The sequence below is a fragment of the Nycticebus coucang genome, chromosome 15 (genome assembly GCF_027406575.1).
Source record: "Nycticebus coucang isolate mNycCou1 chromosome 15, mNycCou1.pri, whole genome shotgun sequence".
Classification (NCBI taxonomy): domain Eukaryota; kingdom Metazoa; phylum Chordata; class Mammalia; order Primates; family Lorisidae; genus Nycticebus; species Nycticebus coucang.
Genome location: NC_069794.1, coordinates 13394688 through 13410887, shown reverse-complemented (window position 1 = coordinate 13410887; position 16200 = coordinate 13394688). Strand labels below are relative to the sequence as shown.

At 44.5% G+C, this 16200-nt stretch overlaps 1 protein-coding gene across 3 annotated transcripts in view; it reads right to left on the bottom strand.

The window, feature by feature from the left end:
- The window catches only part of SLC15A1 (solute carrier family 15 member 1), a 50040-nt gene that overhangs the window by 14430 nt on the left and 19410 nt on the right, over positions 1-16200 (bottom strand). For all 3 annotated transcript variants that reach the window (XM_053563899.1, XM_053563901.1, XM_053563898.1), the window contains exons 2-14: positions 14538-14554; positions 14111-14192; positions 13868-14009; positions 12517-12636; positions 10784-10883; positions 10473-10563; positions 6967-7050; positions 4979-5061; positions 2594-2680; positions 1945-2034; positions 399-443; positions 272-304; positions 99-187 (exon numbers count right to left, since the gene is read on the bottom strand). In XM_053563899.1, coding sequence (XP_053419874.1) covers positions 99-187; positions 272-304; positions 399-443; positions 1945-2034; positions 2594-2680; positions 4979-5061; positions 6967-7050; positions 10473-10563; positions 10784-10883; positions 12517-12636; positions 13868-14009; positions 14111-14192; positions 14538-14552 — 1061 coding nt within the window. In that variant the 5' untranslated portion in view covers positions 14553-14554. The remainder of the gene's footprint in view (positions 1-98; positions 188-271; positions 305-398; positions 444-1944; positions 2035-2593; positions 2681-4978; positions 5062-6966; positions 7051-10472; positions 10564-10783; positions 10884-12516; positions 12637-13867; positions 14010-14110; positions 14193-14537; positions 14555-16200) is intronic.

Below are 16200 nucleotides of genomic sequence, written 5' to 3'. Positions count from 1 at the left end.
AGAGGTCCCTCTGCTGAGCCCCTGGGTGGGGAGTGCAGCAGGTTACAACGCCCTGGGACCCAGGGAGCCTAAACCAACCCCACCAACAAGTCACCTACCTGAAATTGAGACCACACTTTGCAATCAGAGGATACAGCACACCATCGAAGATGGGGACCATGATAACAATCAAAATGGCATTCACGGTCTGCAGAGGAAGTGGAGGTGAAATGTTAATGTTGTCTCAAAGATGACTTTAATCCCTGAAGGTAACTTAAGTATTTTCTCCTACCTGCATCTGATCCGGCTGAATTTCAATAGCTCCCTAAAAAGAGGGGAAAATATCTCACTGAAAAATAACATGAAAAATGAAGAGAAGGGAATAGAGAAGGTCAAAAGTCTTGGCAGCCCAGACTTACAATTTTCCCGTTCATAGTTGTTGCTTGCAGTGTCCATCGGGAGCCCTTGAAAGTGAACAGGTTTACCACAACATTTGAGAATGTGGCTTTTAAAAATATTACAGGTCAATGTCCAGTGCTTTCCAAATCAGTAACAAGGTCTGAAATATTGTGGGATTTAAAATGGCCTTAAACATCAAGTGAGCCTCCCAGCTCTATTTTAACAAAAGGTAAAAGAAACAGGTTGCCTTATGCTATACATGAGTACAGCACACACTATTCTGACCCTTTGGGGAGATGCACTAAGTACCACTCCGAGACGCAGCTGTCCTTAGGAAATACATGTTTGAATGCGTTCTGGGGCTTGTTGGAAAACATGACATCACCTGCAAGGTGACAGCAGCTATGTCCACTAGCCTGTGAAGGCTAACGCTAGATCTCCATTATGAGTGAAGGTTTAAACCAGTGCACCCCAGTTATAGCCAACCCATCGGTAGTAAAAGATGACCCAGGACTGTACAGATATGTATGATTTTTCCATGGCAGAGCAAACATGCGAATGTTTCACTACGAACCAATCAACTGCCCTATGGAACATCCTAGAAAGTTAGGAAACCCATCTCTGCTTGAGTTCTTAACATCAGCCTGTCACTGAGTATTGTATAGATTTCCACAATTGGATCCTCATAGTCCTGAGATGGGTTCCCACGAGGTTTTCAGAACAGTCAAGACTGTCACATGCCCCACAGCTACTAGGTGACAAGGGTGTTTGTAGTGCACTTCTGACTCCAGTACCCAGCTCCTGCCCAGCATTCGTGACAGCCTCCCTGGTCTGCACCACACTGGTCTAAATTTCATACTTACAGACTAACATGCAGGCTCAAATTCTTTTGAGAAATGTTTTACCTTTGCAAAAACATTCCCTGCACAATAAAACCACAGGTTCATAACCTTTCTAAAATTCCAGTTTCTAAAAGAAACAATACCTGATTGCTTTGGCTACAGGCACCATGTGTTGAATCGTCTGACCCCAGTGTGTAAACTCCCTGAGCTCGTGTCTCAAAGCCATGCTAGAAAGAGCTCAATACGTCGGCCATCCGGTTTCAGGTCCTGCTCAGAGAGGGGTGACTTTGGTGACGTCACTTCCCGTCCCTGGACACTACTAGCCCAGACTTGCAATTGAGGTGGAAGACTCTGAGGCCCTGTCCGCTGAAATAAGCTGAGGACCCAGGGAGGCAACGCAGCCTTTTACCCTGCTGGGTCAGAGGGGACGAGCTGTTTATCTCAGGTTTGATTAGGAGAGTCCTGGACGCTGTGAGGAAATCTTTCCCAAGGCCATTTCACCTGAGCACATCTGATTTCCTTCATTGCTTTGCAACAGAAATGTGGATAGAAACATCTAGAGCTTTTTTGTTTTTTTGCAAATAAACTCAATGTGATCTAACAATTAAATAACTGAAATATAAGAAAGAAACTGAAGAGAACTTCTTAGGAGCTAAACACTAAGCTTGGGTGGGCGGTGCCTGTTTGCTAAACGAGGACATCCAGAAGCAGAGTCTCACGTTACCTGCTGGTCAAACAAGGCCCAGAACATGGGGAGTGGAATATACAGGAACATCACCCTGGTCACCATCTTGATTTGAGAGATAAGCCGCTCCTGGAGTTGGGGGAGGGAAGGGACAAATCAGCCACGGCCCGTGTCACTCAGCTCAGGGTAGAGGTAGACACTTGCATCTAGGGACAAGCTGGTTTCTGTAGAAAACTGAAAATTTCTAAGCTATTTAAAATGTCAGTGAAAACATTCATTTAGGAGGTAAATTACTTGAATTCACTAAATGTAAATTTCATAATGTAAATTTCCTTAAAGGTAAATCTCACCGCCACTACCACTTAACTCTTCCATATTCAAAGTAAATAAATAGGATGTCATCACAATTTCATGGAATGAATGGCAGAGTATACCAAATGAAAAACTATGAAAAAGTTGTTTCCAGATGAATTATATCTGTTATTTATCCAGTTCTAAATTTAAAAAAATGCACTGATGCTTAGTATTGTGTGATGTGCTAATGAAGGTTAGGAAGGTACAGCTGATGATTAAATTAATATTGCCAGCTGATGATTAAATTAATACGGCCTTAATAATGGGAATTGAGATTTTAGATGTTCACTTCCCTGGAGGAAATGGGACCAGTGTGGCAATAATGGTTACTCACGTCATACTTCTCTTTAGCCCAGTCCAGCCAGTGCTCCCTCTTGGGAAATCTTTTACTGCGGTGTCTAAATCGATTTTTGATGGCAAACTGAAGGCAGGAAGAAGAATCGAATTTCAAAATAGAACTAATGACTTTATCAGGGACACACATGTCTGAACACCCTTATATGGAAAAATATGTATGTTTGTGAGAAGGCAAAATATGAAAGTGCATATGTGCCGGCATAGAGCTCATTGAAAGTCACAACTGATGTCTTTATTTCTAGTCTCTTTCTAGCCAAGAGTGTTTGACTCCAGGGAACAGTCCCTCTGTCTCTCCTCTCAGAGCCTCTAGGGAAGCAGGTTCAACAGAAATAAAACCCGGGACCCATTTGCAATTTAAGTTTTCTAGGTGACATAGTAAGAGGCTAAATTGAAACAGGTGAAAATCTTTTAAAATATATTTTATTTAACCCAATAAACCCTAGCTATTATTTTAATATGTAGCCAATTTTTTTAAATGAATGAGAATGTTTACATCTTTTTCTAATACTAAGTCTTCAAAATCCAAGGAGTATTTTACACTTTGGCATATTTCAATTTGGATACTAAATTTTTATCAGAAATACTTGATCTGTATTCAGTTGCATAAGTTTTTGTTTGAAAAACTAGATTTCCATACTACGTTGTACCAAACGTGCTTAAAAATTATTAATTTTTAAATTTAGTTTAAATACCTATATACATAAATACATATTACATTAAAAAGAACATATTGGGAAACACTTTAAAATTTGGCAATACTGTTGAGACAAATAAGCTTCATTTCTTTAGGGGTTACTACAATTCTTTTTCGGTGGTGCTCAGGAGGGGCCTGGAGGAAAAGCAAAGTGCATTTGGGACAACGCAGTGACAAGAGGCGGCAATGGTGATTGTAGCTGGACCTGCGTGTGCCTCAAAGGCAAAAACTCACAGCTACAGGCTGATTTTAGGGTCCGGGGCCATAGAGTTCTCCTGACGCTAAATAGCTTGAGGTTCTGGTGGAGTTTGATCTACGCTGCCCATTATTTGCTAAGGAAGGACCTGGACAGATCCCTGGGAAGCTCCCTTCTTTGCTTGAACAAAGGTGTTAGGTGGGAATAGATGTCATGGTAGAAGAAGAGAGAACACCTGCCCCTGAAGGGGGTTTTCTTGACAGGGACAGGGCACGTGTATCTCACCAAGTGAGACCCAATGCAACAGTCTAAGCGGGGGAGACGCCGCAGGTGAAACAGCACAGTAATGCAGTGAGGTCAGCCGAAGACAAAGAGAGCTAAGATTATCTTAAGACTGACATTTCTTTCAAAAGATGAGCCACACATGGTTAGAATCTAAGTAAGTTACACATTTTCCCCAGTCATACAACAGATACGGTGTGTTCACTAAAGAAACGGGGAGTTTATAAGGGAAACTCGCTGGATTCCATTATCTGCTTATGAATGTCCCTGTGTGCACATGTGCTGTGCAGAAGCCCATGGAAGACGCCGTATTCGGCACATTCCTGTCAGCAAATACCCTTTGATGGCAGGACTTCCCATGGCTGCATGTCACGGCAGGGAGCGAGTATAAGTTAGTGATTTGTGGACTTGACATTTTGCTGTTATAAATGTTACAACGATTATCTTTGTGTTATTCTGTGTTCACTTTTTTTTTTTTTAGCTTGAGACAGAGTCTCCCGACGTCGCCCTTAGTAGAGTGCTCTGGTGTCACAGCTCACAGCAACCTCAAACTCTTGGGCTTAAGTTATTCTCTTGCCTCAGCCTCTGAAGTAGCTGGGACTACAGACACCTGCCACAATGCCTGGCTATTTTTTTTGTTGTTGTTGCAGTTGTCACGGTTTTGTTAGATGGCCCAGGCTGGGTTCAAACCCACCAGCCTTGGTGTATGTGGCTGGTGCCCTGCCCACTGAGCTACAGCACTGCCTGTGTTCACTTTGAAGACTTATTTCATCAGACTTAATCCATGACAGCAGCATTATTGACCCTAAGCGTTTGACCACTTGAGACTCCAGCTACACGGCCATGCGGAGCCTCCCTGTTCTGGTCTCTGCTCCCCAACCAACATCAGGCAGCAGCTCCCCATTCGAGGGGGAAGAGTCACTCTGATTTGCTTTATGATACACTGACGTGTATCATAAGCTCCAGAGCCATTTCTATTCCTCCCTTTCTGAGTTCTGTGTGCGTCATTCCCTTTCTGAGTTCTGTGTGCGTCGTTTTCCATTTGGTAGGTCTTATAAGAAATCCAATTTGTCAGAACACTAAAGATATGTTTAAAGGAAAGTCAAAGTTTAATTTAATTTCAATTTAAAGGAGCGAGGAGGTTTTGGGGTGATTAAACATCATTGAGAAAGAGCTTCAGAAACACTCACCCCGATGCACTTGACCACTTTAGCCATGACGTTGCCCTGCGGCTGGTACTTCTTGTACATGCTGCTGCCCATGACAAACACAACTAGACAGAGCAAAGGAGGACGCGTCAGCAGCGTCCCCAGAGCCACCGGGGTCCGGACAGACGTGCTTTCCTTTCAATTATAACCTCATTTCGGTAATATCTGGATTACTTGTGGAATGGGCTTACCTACCACCTCACAGTTCAGAAAGTGCTTTTGAATCTAACAATCACAGAAGCATGTTGTGTATTTATTCTAACAGACAAACCCTTAGGCTGGTGCTCTCTACTTCCCAGAACTCAAGGCAACTCCACACACTCAGTGCAGCCATTTAGGCACAAGTTCTATGTCCACGCAACGGGAGACAATAGGGGTACGTGCTTTCCCCACATTAAAACGTATTGATGTTATTCTACAAAGACAATATACGTAGGTGTAAATTTCTGGCTGTAATGACTAGGGGAATTTTCTTTTTTTTTAATCTTATGGGATTAAAAAGACTCTGTTGAAACTGTAATCAATCATATGTGATAGAAATGTTTTTTGCAGTCACTATACAGAAGCACAGTTAAAATTAATTGCATTTGCAGCTACTGTTTTGTAAAAGTTAGAAGCATCTTTTCAATGAGACCATTCTTCTGTGGACTTTCTTAGGCATATTATGAAAATAACTTAGAAAAAAGCATTTCTGCGTGTCCCTATGGTGGGATTTCTGATTATCCAAAACTACAATTGAATAATTTAAAAGCTGCGTGCATAGCTTAAATTTTTTTTGTTTTCCTCAATTAAGCGAGCCTAACATTTTTGACAGCTGCTCATTCTCAAGCATATCTCTAGTAAGTGCCTATCTTACAGATGTCCTTTATAGCTGATGAGAGAGACATTTGTTTATTTTCTTGCCCAGGGTTAACCTTCCTCAACACAGACACGGATGGCAAAAACATCCAATAGTTTGAGTCTACATTATCTTTTACCAACTCATATTTTAATCATTAAGCTTCTGGTTAACTGGAGCTAATTCAAAGACAGAAATTTCTAGAGGTAGTGTTTGACACATAGGATTTGTCCTGTTCTGAATTCCTCTAAAAGAAAAAGTATAATCTTTGCTATAAGGATGACTTTTACAGACTCAACGAAAATTTACCTAAAGTGCTGAACACAGTGTCTGGCACAAAGCAAGAGGTTTTGATATGCTCTCTCTCTCCCACCCAGAATCAGAGAGTAGAAGGTATGAATGTGGGGGAGTGAGGAAGTGTCTGAAGAATTATGGAAGAAAAGAAATTAAAAAGTGGAAAATACTGAGCTATTGTATTTATGTGAGGATAAAGCCAAATGGCTACAACATAAGCAAAAGAAATTAAAAATGGCCCTATTCGATAATGTTAAGATTTGAAAATTAAAATTGGAGAGAGACATGTGATTACTGGGGGAGCAAAGCTGATAGCGCTGATCAAAGGTGGGGAACCTGTGGCTTCAAGCCCACATTGGGGACTGTGTATTGATTCTAGAGGGACTCGGATCCCCAAGTGCAGCCCCTCAACTGAATCCAAAAATTACAGAAAAGAACAATCTTGATGAAATCAGAAGCTTGCAGGTTTGAAGATGATAGATTATCAAAATTTGTATGTTCATTAGAAATATTTCAACGGCATTTGAGCCAGGTTGCCATTTCTTCTAACAGAGTTGACAAAAGTGAATGCTTTCAGCCCTGGGTTCAGCTACCCTGGCATGTTCCACCACCTTCATTTCAATCTGCACAGAGAGTATCACCTTGAAATGTGCAACTGTTGATTTCATTCCCTGTTTGATCCTATCCCCTACTTTCTTTGAATACTCAGAGCATGTTCAACATCTGATTGCAATCTTTCACATCATTTTTTTGCAACTTGTTACATGGATTTTTAAATTTAGTTATGATCATTAATGTAGGGCGTGACCTGGCCCTAATTCTACTGATTTCTACTTACTCAGGGATACAGCCATGAGAGCAGCAGGAACCCCAAATGCCAGTGGGTAACAAGATTGTTGACTGTGAATTCCACATTGTTGAACTGGGGAGAAATCACAAGATTAAAATTCATTACGGCACGGGCAATGCACCTATAGTTCCCTTTTTTTTTTTTTTTCCTGAGGCAGAAATCTCACTATCGCCCTTGGTAGTAGAGTGCTATGGTGTCACAGCTCATAGCAACCTCCAACTCTGTGGGCGTAAGCGATTCTCTTGTCTCACCTAGGACTACAGCTGTCTGCCACAACGCCCAACTGTTTTTTTGGTTGTAGTTGTCACTGTTGTTTGGCGGGCCTGGGCTGGGTTTGAACCCACCAGCTCTGGTGTACGTGGCTGGCGCCCTAGCCACTGAGTTATAGGCACGGAGCCAACATAGTTTCCATTTTTAAACATCCCTCACAGGTTACCACAGACTGCTTTCCTTCCTGTTCTAGACTTGTCCATTTGCCTCACTGGTGTCTTTGCCAGCTGAGCAAAGCGGCATTGGAGCAGAAAGCAGGAGGTGGAGACAGCTTCTAATCTTAGCCCCTAAATAGATGTGTCATCCTGGATAGGCCAAAATCAATGGGCCCCTGCTGGTTCTCTGGATTTTCTTAGCGAGGGAGATAAATATGACGTAGATGCAATAACTTGATTATGTGGGACTCGGGAAATAATCTCAAAAGTGCCTCAGAAAATCAATATTGTATGTTCCTGTATTCATGACAATCAGGCAATAATTCAATGATCTAGAGTGGAGCCTGAGAACCTTTTCTGTGAAGGGCTAGACAGTAAATGTTTCAGGCTTTGTCAACCATTTGGTCTCTGTCTTTGTAGGGACCCAGCCACAGACAACACAGACATCAATGGTCTCCTGCAGACTTCTGCATTCAGCCCATGGGCCACAGTTTGCCAACCCTGACTGCAGCTTATTTTTGCTCTGAAATCCCAGTATTAGTAAGGAAACAAATTAAGACTGTAAGAAGAAATAGAGATTGCTGGTGGAATCCTTCGGTGGAATGCTGTAGCCTCCAGGAATTATCTGATCCTACAGGGCTGGCGAATGAGTTTAAGCAGCTGTTGCACCGTTCTGTAGACTGTAGAGAAAGATGTTAAGTTTCGCAAAAGCAATGGTCATGCAAATGCTTCCTGTTCATGGCAAAACATTTTCTCCCCTGTAAGGAATATAAATCTCTTAGTCAGATCCTCACTTGAACGGATTATAACAGCTTTCCAGTTCCCTCACTTATTAGTTATGTAAAATCTTTCTGGTCAATGGAGAGGCCTCTGAGGAGGAGGAGGGAGCAGGTCGTTGGGGGGTGGGCAAGGGGAGACTGCGCTCTCCCTTCGCGGCCAGGGCAGGACTATGGAGGTGGCCGCGGCAGCGCCGAGCCGAGCCAGGACAGGAGAACCAGGCGGAGAGCCCGCAAGGCACAGACTCAGAGTGCAGCTGGCTCAGCCTGATGGGCACCTGCGCCACCAGAACGTCCAGCGCCGGGTCTGCTGCCCTGCCCACGCTCCTCCTGCCAGCGCTGCCTGCCTACACCCGTGCTGGGCTCGGCCCTCAGCTGTCCCTCGCTGTTGGTCACCCAAGGATGTTGTATGAGGAACAGCCTTGAAGACAGATACAGTGTTTTCCCCCAGTGACTGAGTACACATCCTTGACTGGGGCCTTTGGACTGAATCCAAAGTTTATAGAACGAATCCTTACAGGAAGTACGGGATCTGGAGGGCCACATGTGGCCTCCAGGCTGCAGGTGCCCCCCACCTTAGAGCAAAGGGTGGGGATGCATATTGTCCAGCACAACAAAAACAATGGACCAAAAGGGTAGGCATGTCTGCTGCCCATCTTAAAAGATGAGGGCTCTCTAAGCTTAGGGTCCCTCTCCTGGAACACAGGTGTCAACTGGCCGGCATCACCTTGTCCTGTAGGAACTGGGATTCTGGGAACCAGTGCAAACCCTTGGTGCTTTGGATTATGCTATTTCTGTAAGTGATAAACTTCCCTTTGTCTCTGACTCCTGTCAAGGTCCATGAAACTGGTAGGCTACTTCCTAGCCTGCAAGTCTGGTAACATCTCAGATCCTTCGTACTAGTTTGCTCTGAAGTAAATGATCCAGTACAGATGAAACTTAAATCTTAGTTCTTAGTTTTTAGACACATCTTAAGGTTTCTTTTATTTACATTTTAAATAAACAAGCTAGTAGCCAATTAAGATCTGAAAAAAAAATAAATAAAAACTTTCTCACATGTTTACTTCGTATATGTATGGTTTTACTTCAAAAAGTATTCTGTAATCATTTTGCAATTCAAACATGCATAGTCTAGTAGAACCTGGGGTGGGAGAGGCAGGTAAATGGAACACAAGAATAAAGCTACTAAATTGTATACAAAACAAGTAGAATGCGGTTTGAGTGTTTATCATCTTCAAACCACTATTTTATACAAATATATAAATCCACGGAAAATATATATTTCATAATTTTATCTGATTAAAGTCTGGACACCATGGTCTTACGAGTTTGTCCCCAGTAACACCAAATATTCCCTTCCAAATGGGAAATTAACAAACTCTCCCTGAATCCCAGCACTGTGGGAGGCCGAGGAGGGTGGATCGCCTGAGCTCAGGAGTTGGAGACCAGCCTGAGCCAGAGCGAGACACCTGTCTCTAAAAATAAATGGGTGTCGTGGTAGGCGCCTGTAGCCTACCAGCTACTTGGGAGGCTGAGGCAAGAGAACCGCTTGAGCCCAAGACTTTGAGGTTGCTGTGAGCTACAATGCCACGGCAGTCTACGGAGGGCGACAAAGTGAGACTCTGTCTCAAACAAACAAATAAAAAAACCCCAAACCCCCAAACTCTCCCTGGAGCTTTAGCAACACCTGTCTGTGTCATTGATAGCTACTGATCCCGAGGGTCTCATTCTCTTCCTCTGGAAAATTCTTTTGTAAGTACTTGAGGTAATAGGAAAGAAAGCAAAGGATCAGACTCCACCCACTGCACTCACTGAATTCACTGAAACATAACCAGGGAGCAAAGCTTGAAGGATTCAGCATCACCTATGGCTCACTTCTTATCTCTCATCATGAATAGGATTTAATGTTAATAGTAATTTGTGGCTCAAGGAGTAGGGCACCGGCCCCATATATCAGAGATGGCAGGTTCAAACCCAGCCCTGGCCAAAAACCGCAGAAAAAAAAAAAAAAAGAGTTTAGAAAGATGCACGCCAGCACTAAGGATTCAGACTCTCCACTGGCCTTTGGGATAGGGGATCCAAATAACATTAGAAAAGAAGTAAACCTTGAAAGAAAAGAAGCTCATTTCTGGCTTTCAGGCTCCTGGTATCTCTCAGAACGTACCCGACAGCTAAAGCGCAGGACGAGACGCAAGGAACAAAACAAAACGCAGAGAACAAGGACTTAGCCTTTCACCTTTCTTCCTCACAATTAAAACAAGAAAAACAGAAGCCCCGTTCAGCTATTTCTTACCTCTGAGCATGGGCGTGATGATGGTAGAAAGCAAACTTCCAGCATTAATGGCCAAATAAAAGATGGAAAAAAATCTGTTTCTTTGTTTTTCCTGTGGTGGAAAGGGCAGAGGCATAGTAAGATGACTTGGCTCGGTATCAAGTGGGCAGACGTGGCCAAGGATCTGACTTGGCTTCCTACTTGATTTTGGTCACCGCCGTGTTCTCTAGTGTACATGAAAGTAATTGAAAGAACAGACTTTGTGCCAGAGGAATCTGAACCCTGCATGTTGTAATTCCTTCCCACGGTCTTGGGGAGGCACGTGCTCTTACCTGGCCCTCTTCAAACTGATCTCCACCAAATGCAGACACGCAGGGCTTAATTCCTCCAGTGCCCAGCGCAATCAGGGCCAGGCCGATCATGGACAGTGCCCTGGGGAAGAAAGGCGGTCAGTGCTGAAATGGCAGGTCCTTCTGACAGAAGTCTTTCTCCTAACTTCCCCCAGACGACCAGGTGCAGTGATCAACACAGAGAAAGGACTTGACCTTCAGGAGAAGCTCAGTTCACATGAAGTCTAATAGTTGAATAAAAACCTAAACTCAGGGATCTTCAAGTCCCTATGCTTGTCTAATAATTTGCCATCTAGAAAACTTAAAGCAATGGTTTCCAATCTAAGCAAAGAGTTATATATGGAGATTCTTTGTAGTTTTATTATTTCTGGTATAAAAATGGGACAACTGTAAGGACTGTGTGTGATATAGTCACAACAGACTCATAATAATCATTAAATGACATCGGAAAACATGATTTCAGAGCAAAGCAGAATATCAGATTAGGTGGTGTGGTCTTAATTTGTTTACAACATACAGAGGACTGGAAAGAAATAGGGTAAAAGGTTCATTATTGTGTCTGGGTAGTGGAATTAAGGGTTATATAGTTTAATTTTCTTTTATATTTTCCAGGTTATCTATAAGTATTTTATTGACTGAATTGAAAAAAGAAAACTCAGTCCCAGCATTTATCAGCCCTCTGTGAGTGGTTTTTTAAAATTTATCTTAGGTACCACAAATTTCCAGTTTTATAAACATTTATCTCATACTTCTGGGTTGCTCATGTTCCTTAAAAACACTAAACAAGAATTTATGAAACTATAGATAGAGTCCAGGAAGATGCTACACAAAGGAAGAATTGTTTCAAAATCATGCTACCTGAATCAACCTCCTGAATTAACTTCTAGGTGCTTTTCCTGGAACAACACACAACGATCCTACCTGAGACAGGTCCTATTACACCAGAGGAAACTGAGGCACAGAGAAGAGCACCTGCCCAAGGCCAGACAGCTTGGTGGGAGAGCTGGAATCAGGGTGTGGCACAGTCGGAACTCTCAACCGCTCCTCCCACCTCACAGTCCCCTCTGGGCATCAAGGGACAAGGTCTGGACAGCAATCCGAAGGGCTGACAAACTAGAAATGCAGGGATTGCCAATCCTAATCTGAGATTCTATTATATTTGCCCAGCCCATAAGATGGTTTGTTTACTCATAGGTCAAGGAACTGAAGCAGAGAAACAGGGAACAAAGTAAATCCTTCCAGCGAGTCTACTAGGCCAGACTTCAGTGAATGGAAATGAATCTAATGGATGACTATGTGTCCGTGACACTTGCCACCAAGAGCCCAGCACCAAGGGTTGGAACAAATGCTTATGAAAGTGAATTACAGAAAAATAAGCAGAGGTGTGGACCAAGACAGAAAATCAAAAGTACCAGAGGAAATCAGGGATGTTAGGGTCAAGGTCTTCGGAGTTTGTCCCTCCAGGGAAGATCTGGACTAAGATGAATACTCTGGCCACTGACCACACATCACGTGGGATGTGACAGCCCAGGACAGCCAAGCCTCCAGGGAGCAAGGTCTGCAGATGCCCACTAGGGTGGGGTCCATTAGACAGCCCTCCCCTTAGAGCCAACAGGGAAGAAAAAGCGTCTTTGCACTCACAGTGAAGTGCATAGAAAAAGAGGAGGATTAGGGAACCAAGTAAGCACCTGGTGGAAGGGTGGGGATCAACTTACGCATGTGTAGTAAGGCTATCAGGGGTCCCGTCATGGTTGTGGTCTGTGAGGTCATTAATTGAGCTTATCGAAATGACTGCTTGTCCAATTGTGTAGACGATGGACAGAGACACAATCGTCCTGTGTTTAAAAGGTTAAAAGAATCCAAGTTAATGGCACTATCGCTGCCCACTGCTGACTCCACCACAAAAGACCTCTTCCTCCAAGACCGACAAGAGCCCAGTCACGATTATACTTGTTTCTCAAACACGAGCAAACTGGCAGCTCTCTGGATCTTTGTGCGAAGTTTTGGCTGGAAGACCGGGAGAAGGGAAAGATCCACTTTACCTTTCAACTGTTCAAAAGATCAGTGTTTTATTTTACCTAACTGCAGAAATGAGTATTTCTATCTTTGAACAGTGAGAGTTACTTATCTTGGACCTGGTGATAATACTGACCCAAGAGTGGACCACTGAGTATTTCTGTAGAATGTTCTCGCTTGTGTGCCTGCTCCAGTTTGTCTTGTTTGGCCCTCCAATCCTCGCGTTCACATGAGATCCCCAGTGTTGGCGTCTGGGTCATGGGCAGATCCCTCGGGAGTGGCTGGAGGTGCTGTCCTCACGGGTGCGTGAATCCCCACCGCAGTCCTTCCCGCAGGAGTCCCGCCCGTCTCTCTCGCTTCCTCTCTGTGACCTTGCTTTCTTCATGTGATCTGTGAACATGCGGGCTCCCTGTTCCCTCCTCCCGCGAGTGGAAGCAGCCTGAGGCTCTCACCAGAAGGCTTTAATCTTCCAGCCGGCAGAATCCTGAGCCAAATCAACCTTTCCTATTTATGAATTACCCAGTCTCAGTCATTCCTTTACAGCAACTCAAGTAATGAAGACAGCTCGTGTCGTTCCTTTGGCCCAGCAGAGCCTCTACTGCCTTCTTCAATAAATCCCAGGAACTTTCCTCCTGGGAAAGTGGCCTCCTGTTGGATGTGCTTTTGGAGTCTTCCTGCAGGGCTGGGAGAGGCCTCTCCTTAGGGAGCTCACACTGCATGTCCTCTCTGCCCAGTGAGCAGCTGAGCCACCTGGTAGCCAGCACGTATAGTAGAGAGTGTCTTTGTTCTGGCCCTTAACTCTGGCCCACAAATGCTGAATGATAGACCTGTCTCTGTTACTACTTCAAGATGAGACAAAGATCTTATATTTGTTTGCATTAGGACAGAAACCTACTCATGTTCCTGGCATTGCTAAACGCCAGGCAGTGTGTTAGGCTATCCTAAGAGTTGATGTTCCTTAATTCTCCATTCCCAGATTCCACCATCCCAAACCAGAAAGTTTACATTTACCTGTGACTTGTTTGTGAACAAGAAATTTTCACCACTCACTTGAACTTTCCCAGCCATGAGTCGGCAATAAGGGCTCCAAGAATGGGCGTCAGGTAGCACAGAGCAACAAACGTGTGGTAGATGGCGGTGGAGAGATTATCATTCCAGCCCATGAAATTTGTGAAATACAGGATCAGGATTGCTGGGGCAGAGGGCAGGTGGAGGAGGAGGGGGAACAAAGTTAGGACTGGCCATGTGACTCTTGCCCATCCCCGAAGGGTGAGAAATGGTCAAAGCCGTTACCTCTCATTCCATAGTAGGAAAATCTTTCACAGAACTCATTGACCACGATGAAGAAGATGCTCAGGGGGTAACCAAAGCAACTCTGAACAAAGAAAGAGAGGCCAGGATGGAGATTTGCTCCTCGCCAGTCCCTATCCTCAAACAAGCAGCCAGCGCACATTGCGTAACTTATCAGGGACAATTGGAGATGGAAACGAGAATTTAAATAGTTGTGTTCCCTTCCATTGATCATTCCACATACAGATGAGTTAAAGCATCTAGTTTTTCAGTTAGTCTAAAAAGGAGCAGGACCTCTCACAGGGAAACTCAGGCCCATCCCCTCACCAGGGCTCAATAGATAGTTGTTAGGAGAATGAATATTTAGGAGTGAAACAGATTGTAAAATTTCTAAAATGAAGATAAGTGGAGAAGGAAAATGGATACTCACGTGTGATTTGGACATTTCTAAAAGAAAAACAGAACACAGATATTAAAGTCAGCCATTCTGTACTTTTGGTTGTGTCTACACTGAACCCCCTTTCACGGCACTCAGAGGGGCACGCACATGGCCGCTCCAGCTCTCCCTGGGGTCCCAGCCCCAGACTCGGCTTCTTGTCCGCAGGGGGCCCTGGCAGCTGTTTCCTTCCAGTGATCTCCGCAGGCAACTCTTGGGTGCGGGCAGAACTGAGAGCCAGTGGCTCAGAGGATTGTGCCCAAACCACCTCCCCCTGAAAACACCTCGATGTCTGCCTGTTAGGATAAACCCCGATCATGGTGCTATGTTCTTCCCCATCTTGCAAGGCCATCGGGTGTTTGTGAGGATTAAGTTACTGAGATACAAAAACACCACGGGGCCTAACTCACAGTGAGGATCCAACCACCACCCCCATTGCCTGGGCCTGCCTTCCCAGCCCCACACACAGAGGATGCCAACGCTCAGTGGATGCAGCGTGCAGGCACCAAAAGACCTCAACTCGTGAGACAGGAGCTCCTCTGCCCCTTCCACTGTGCGGCTTCCTGCCCCGGCTTTAAGTCTTGCCGCCCAGAGTACCTTCCCGAAGTTTCCTCCAGCATCCTACACGCAACAGTGTGGTGATGGCTGGTTTATATTCTCACTTCCCTTCTAGGCTGAGTTCCTCAAGTGGAAGAATCACACGCCATCCATCATGCCAACATCTCCCCATCCCAACATTGTGTATAATACCTGCGGTTAGTAGGGCTCATTGTTGGGGAGCGGATTAGATCAGCAAGAAGTATGAGTATTTACAGGAGTTGGTGCAAGCTGGGTCCAGTGGACTTGGAGTCTAAATCCTTTCAGCGTCCCCATCCCCTCACTGCACCCCTGGCTCCTCTGTCTGCCCTGAATCTTGGCAAGAGCTGACCTGTACCCCGGTCTCTTGTCTTCACACCTCTTCACCCTGCTCCTTGCATCACCATATCGCCCTGCATTTATCCATGCCTGTCACAGGGACACCATTTCCCTTCGGGAATCTATCACCATCCCCCTCATTCAGCCCCTCTCATCTTAGTGGTCTGAGTGACCTCATCTTAGGGTTCTCCACACATACTCCCCTCTATTAGGAATCAGTGACCCCAAACAGTGGCTCTCAAGTTTGAGAGTGCCTCAAGGGCATGTGAGCATGGATCACTGATTCTATAGGTCTGGGGAAAACACCTGGGTCTGCATTTCTAAAGGTTGAGAGATGTTGGTGCTGCCTCTGGTCCAGGCTGCACGCTTAGAGAAGCACTGCACTAGAGAGTAGAACTCCTTAACAGAATGTCTTTTCCCCAGTGCACGCTCTCAGTGCCTTTACCAGCCATGAGCTCGCTGTAAACACACTGATTGATCTCTGGGTTCTCTATTCTGTTCCATTGGTCTGTGTGTCTGTTTTTATGCCAGAACTACATTGACTTTGCTACCATGGCTGTGTAGTGTATTTTGTAGTGATGGCTTCAGCTTCGTTCTTTGACTCAGGATTGCTTTGGCTATTTGAGGTCTTTTGTGGCTCTAAATGAATTTTAGTATTTTTTTTTTTCTAATTGTATGAAGCAATGTCATTAAGACCTGTCATTTGCAGCAACATAGATGGAACTGGGGGACATGATGTTAA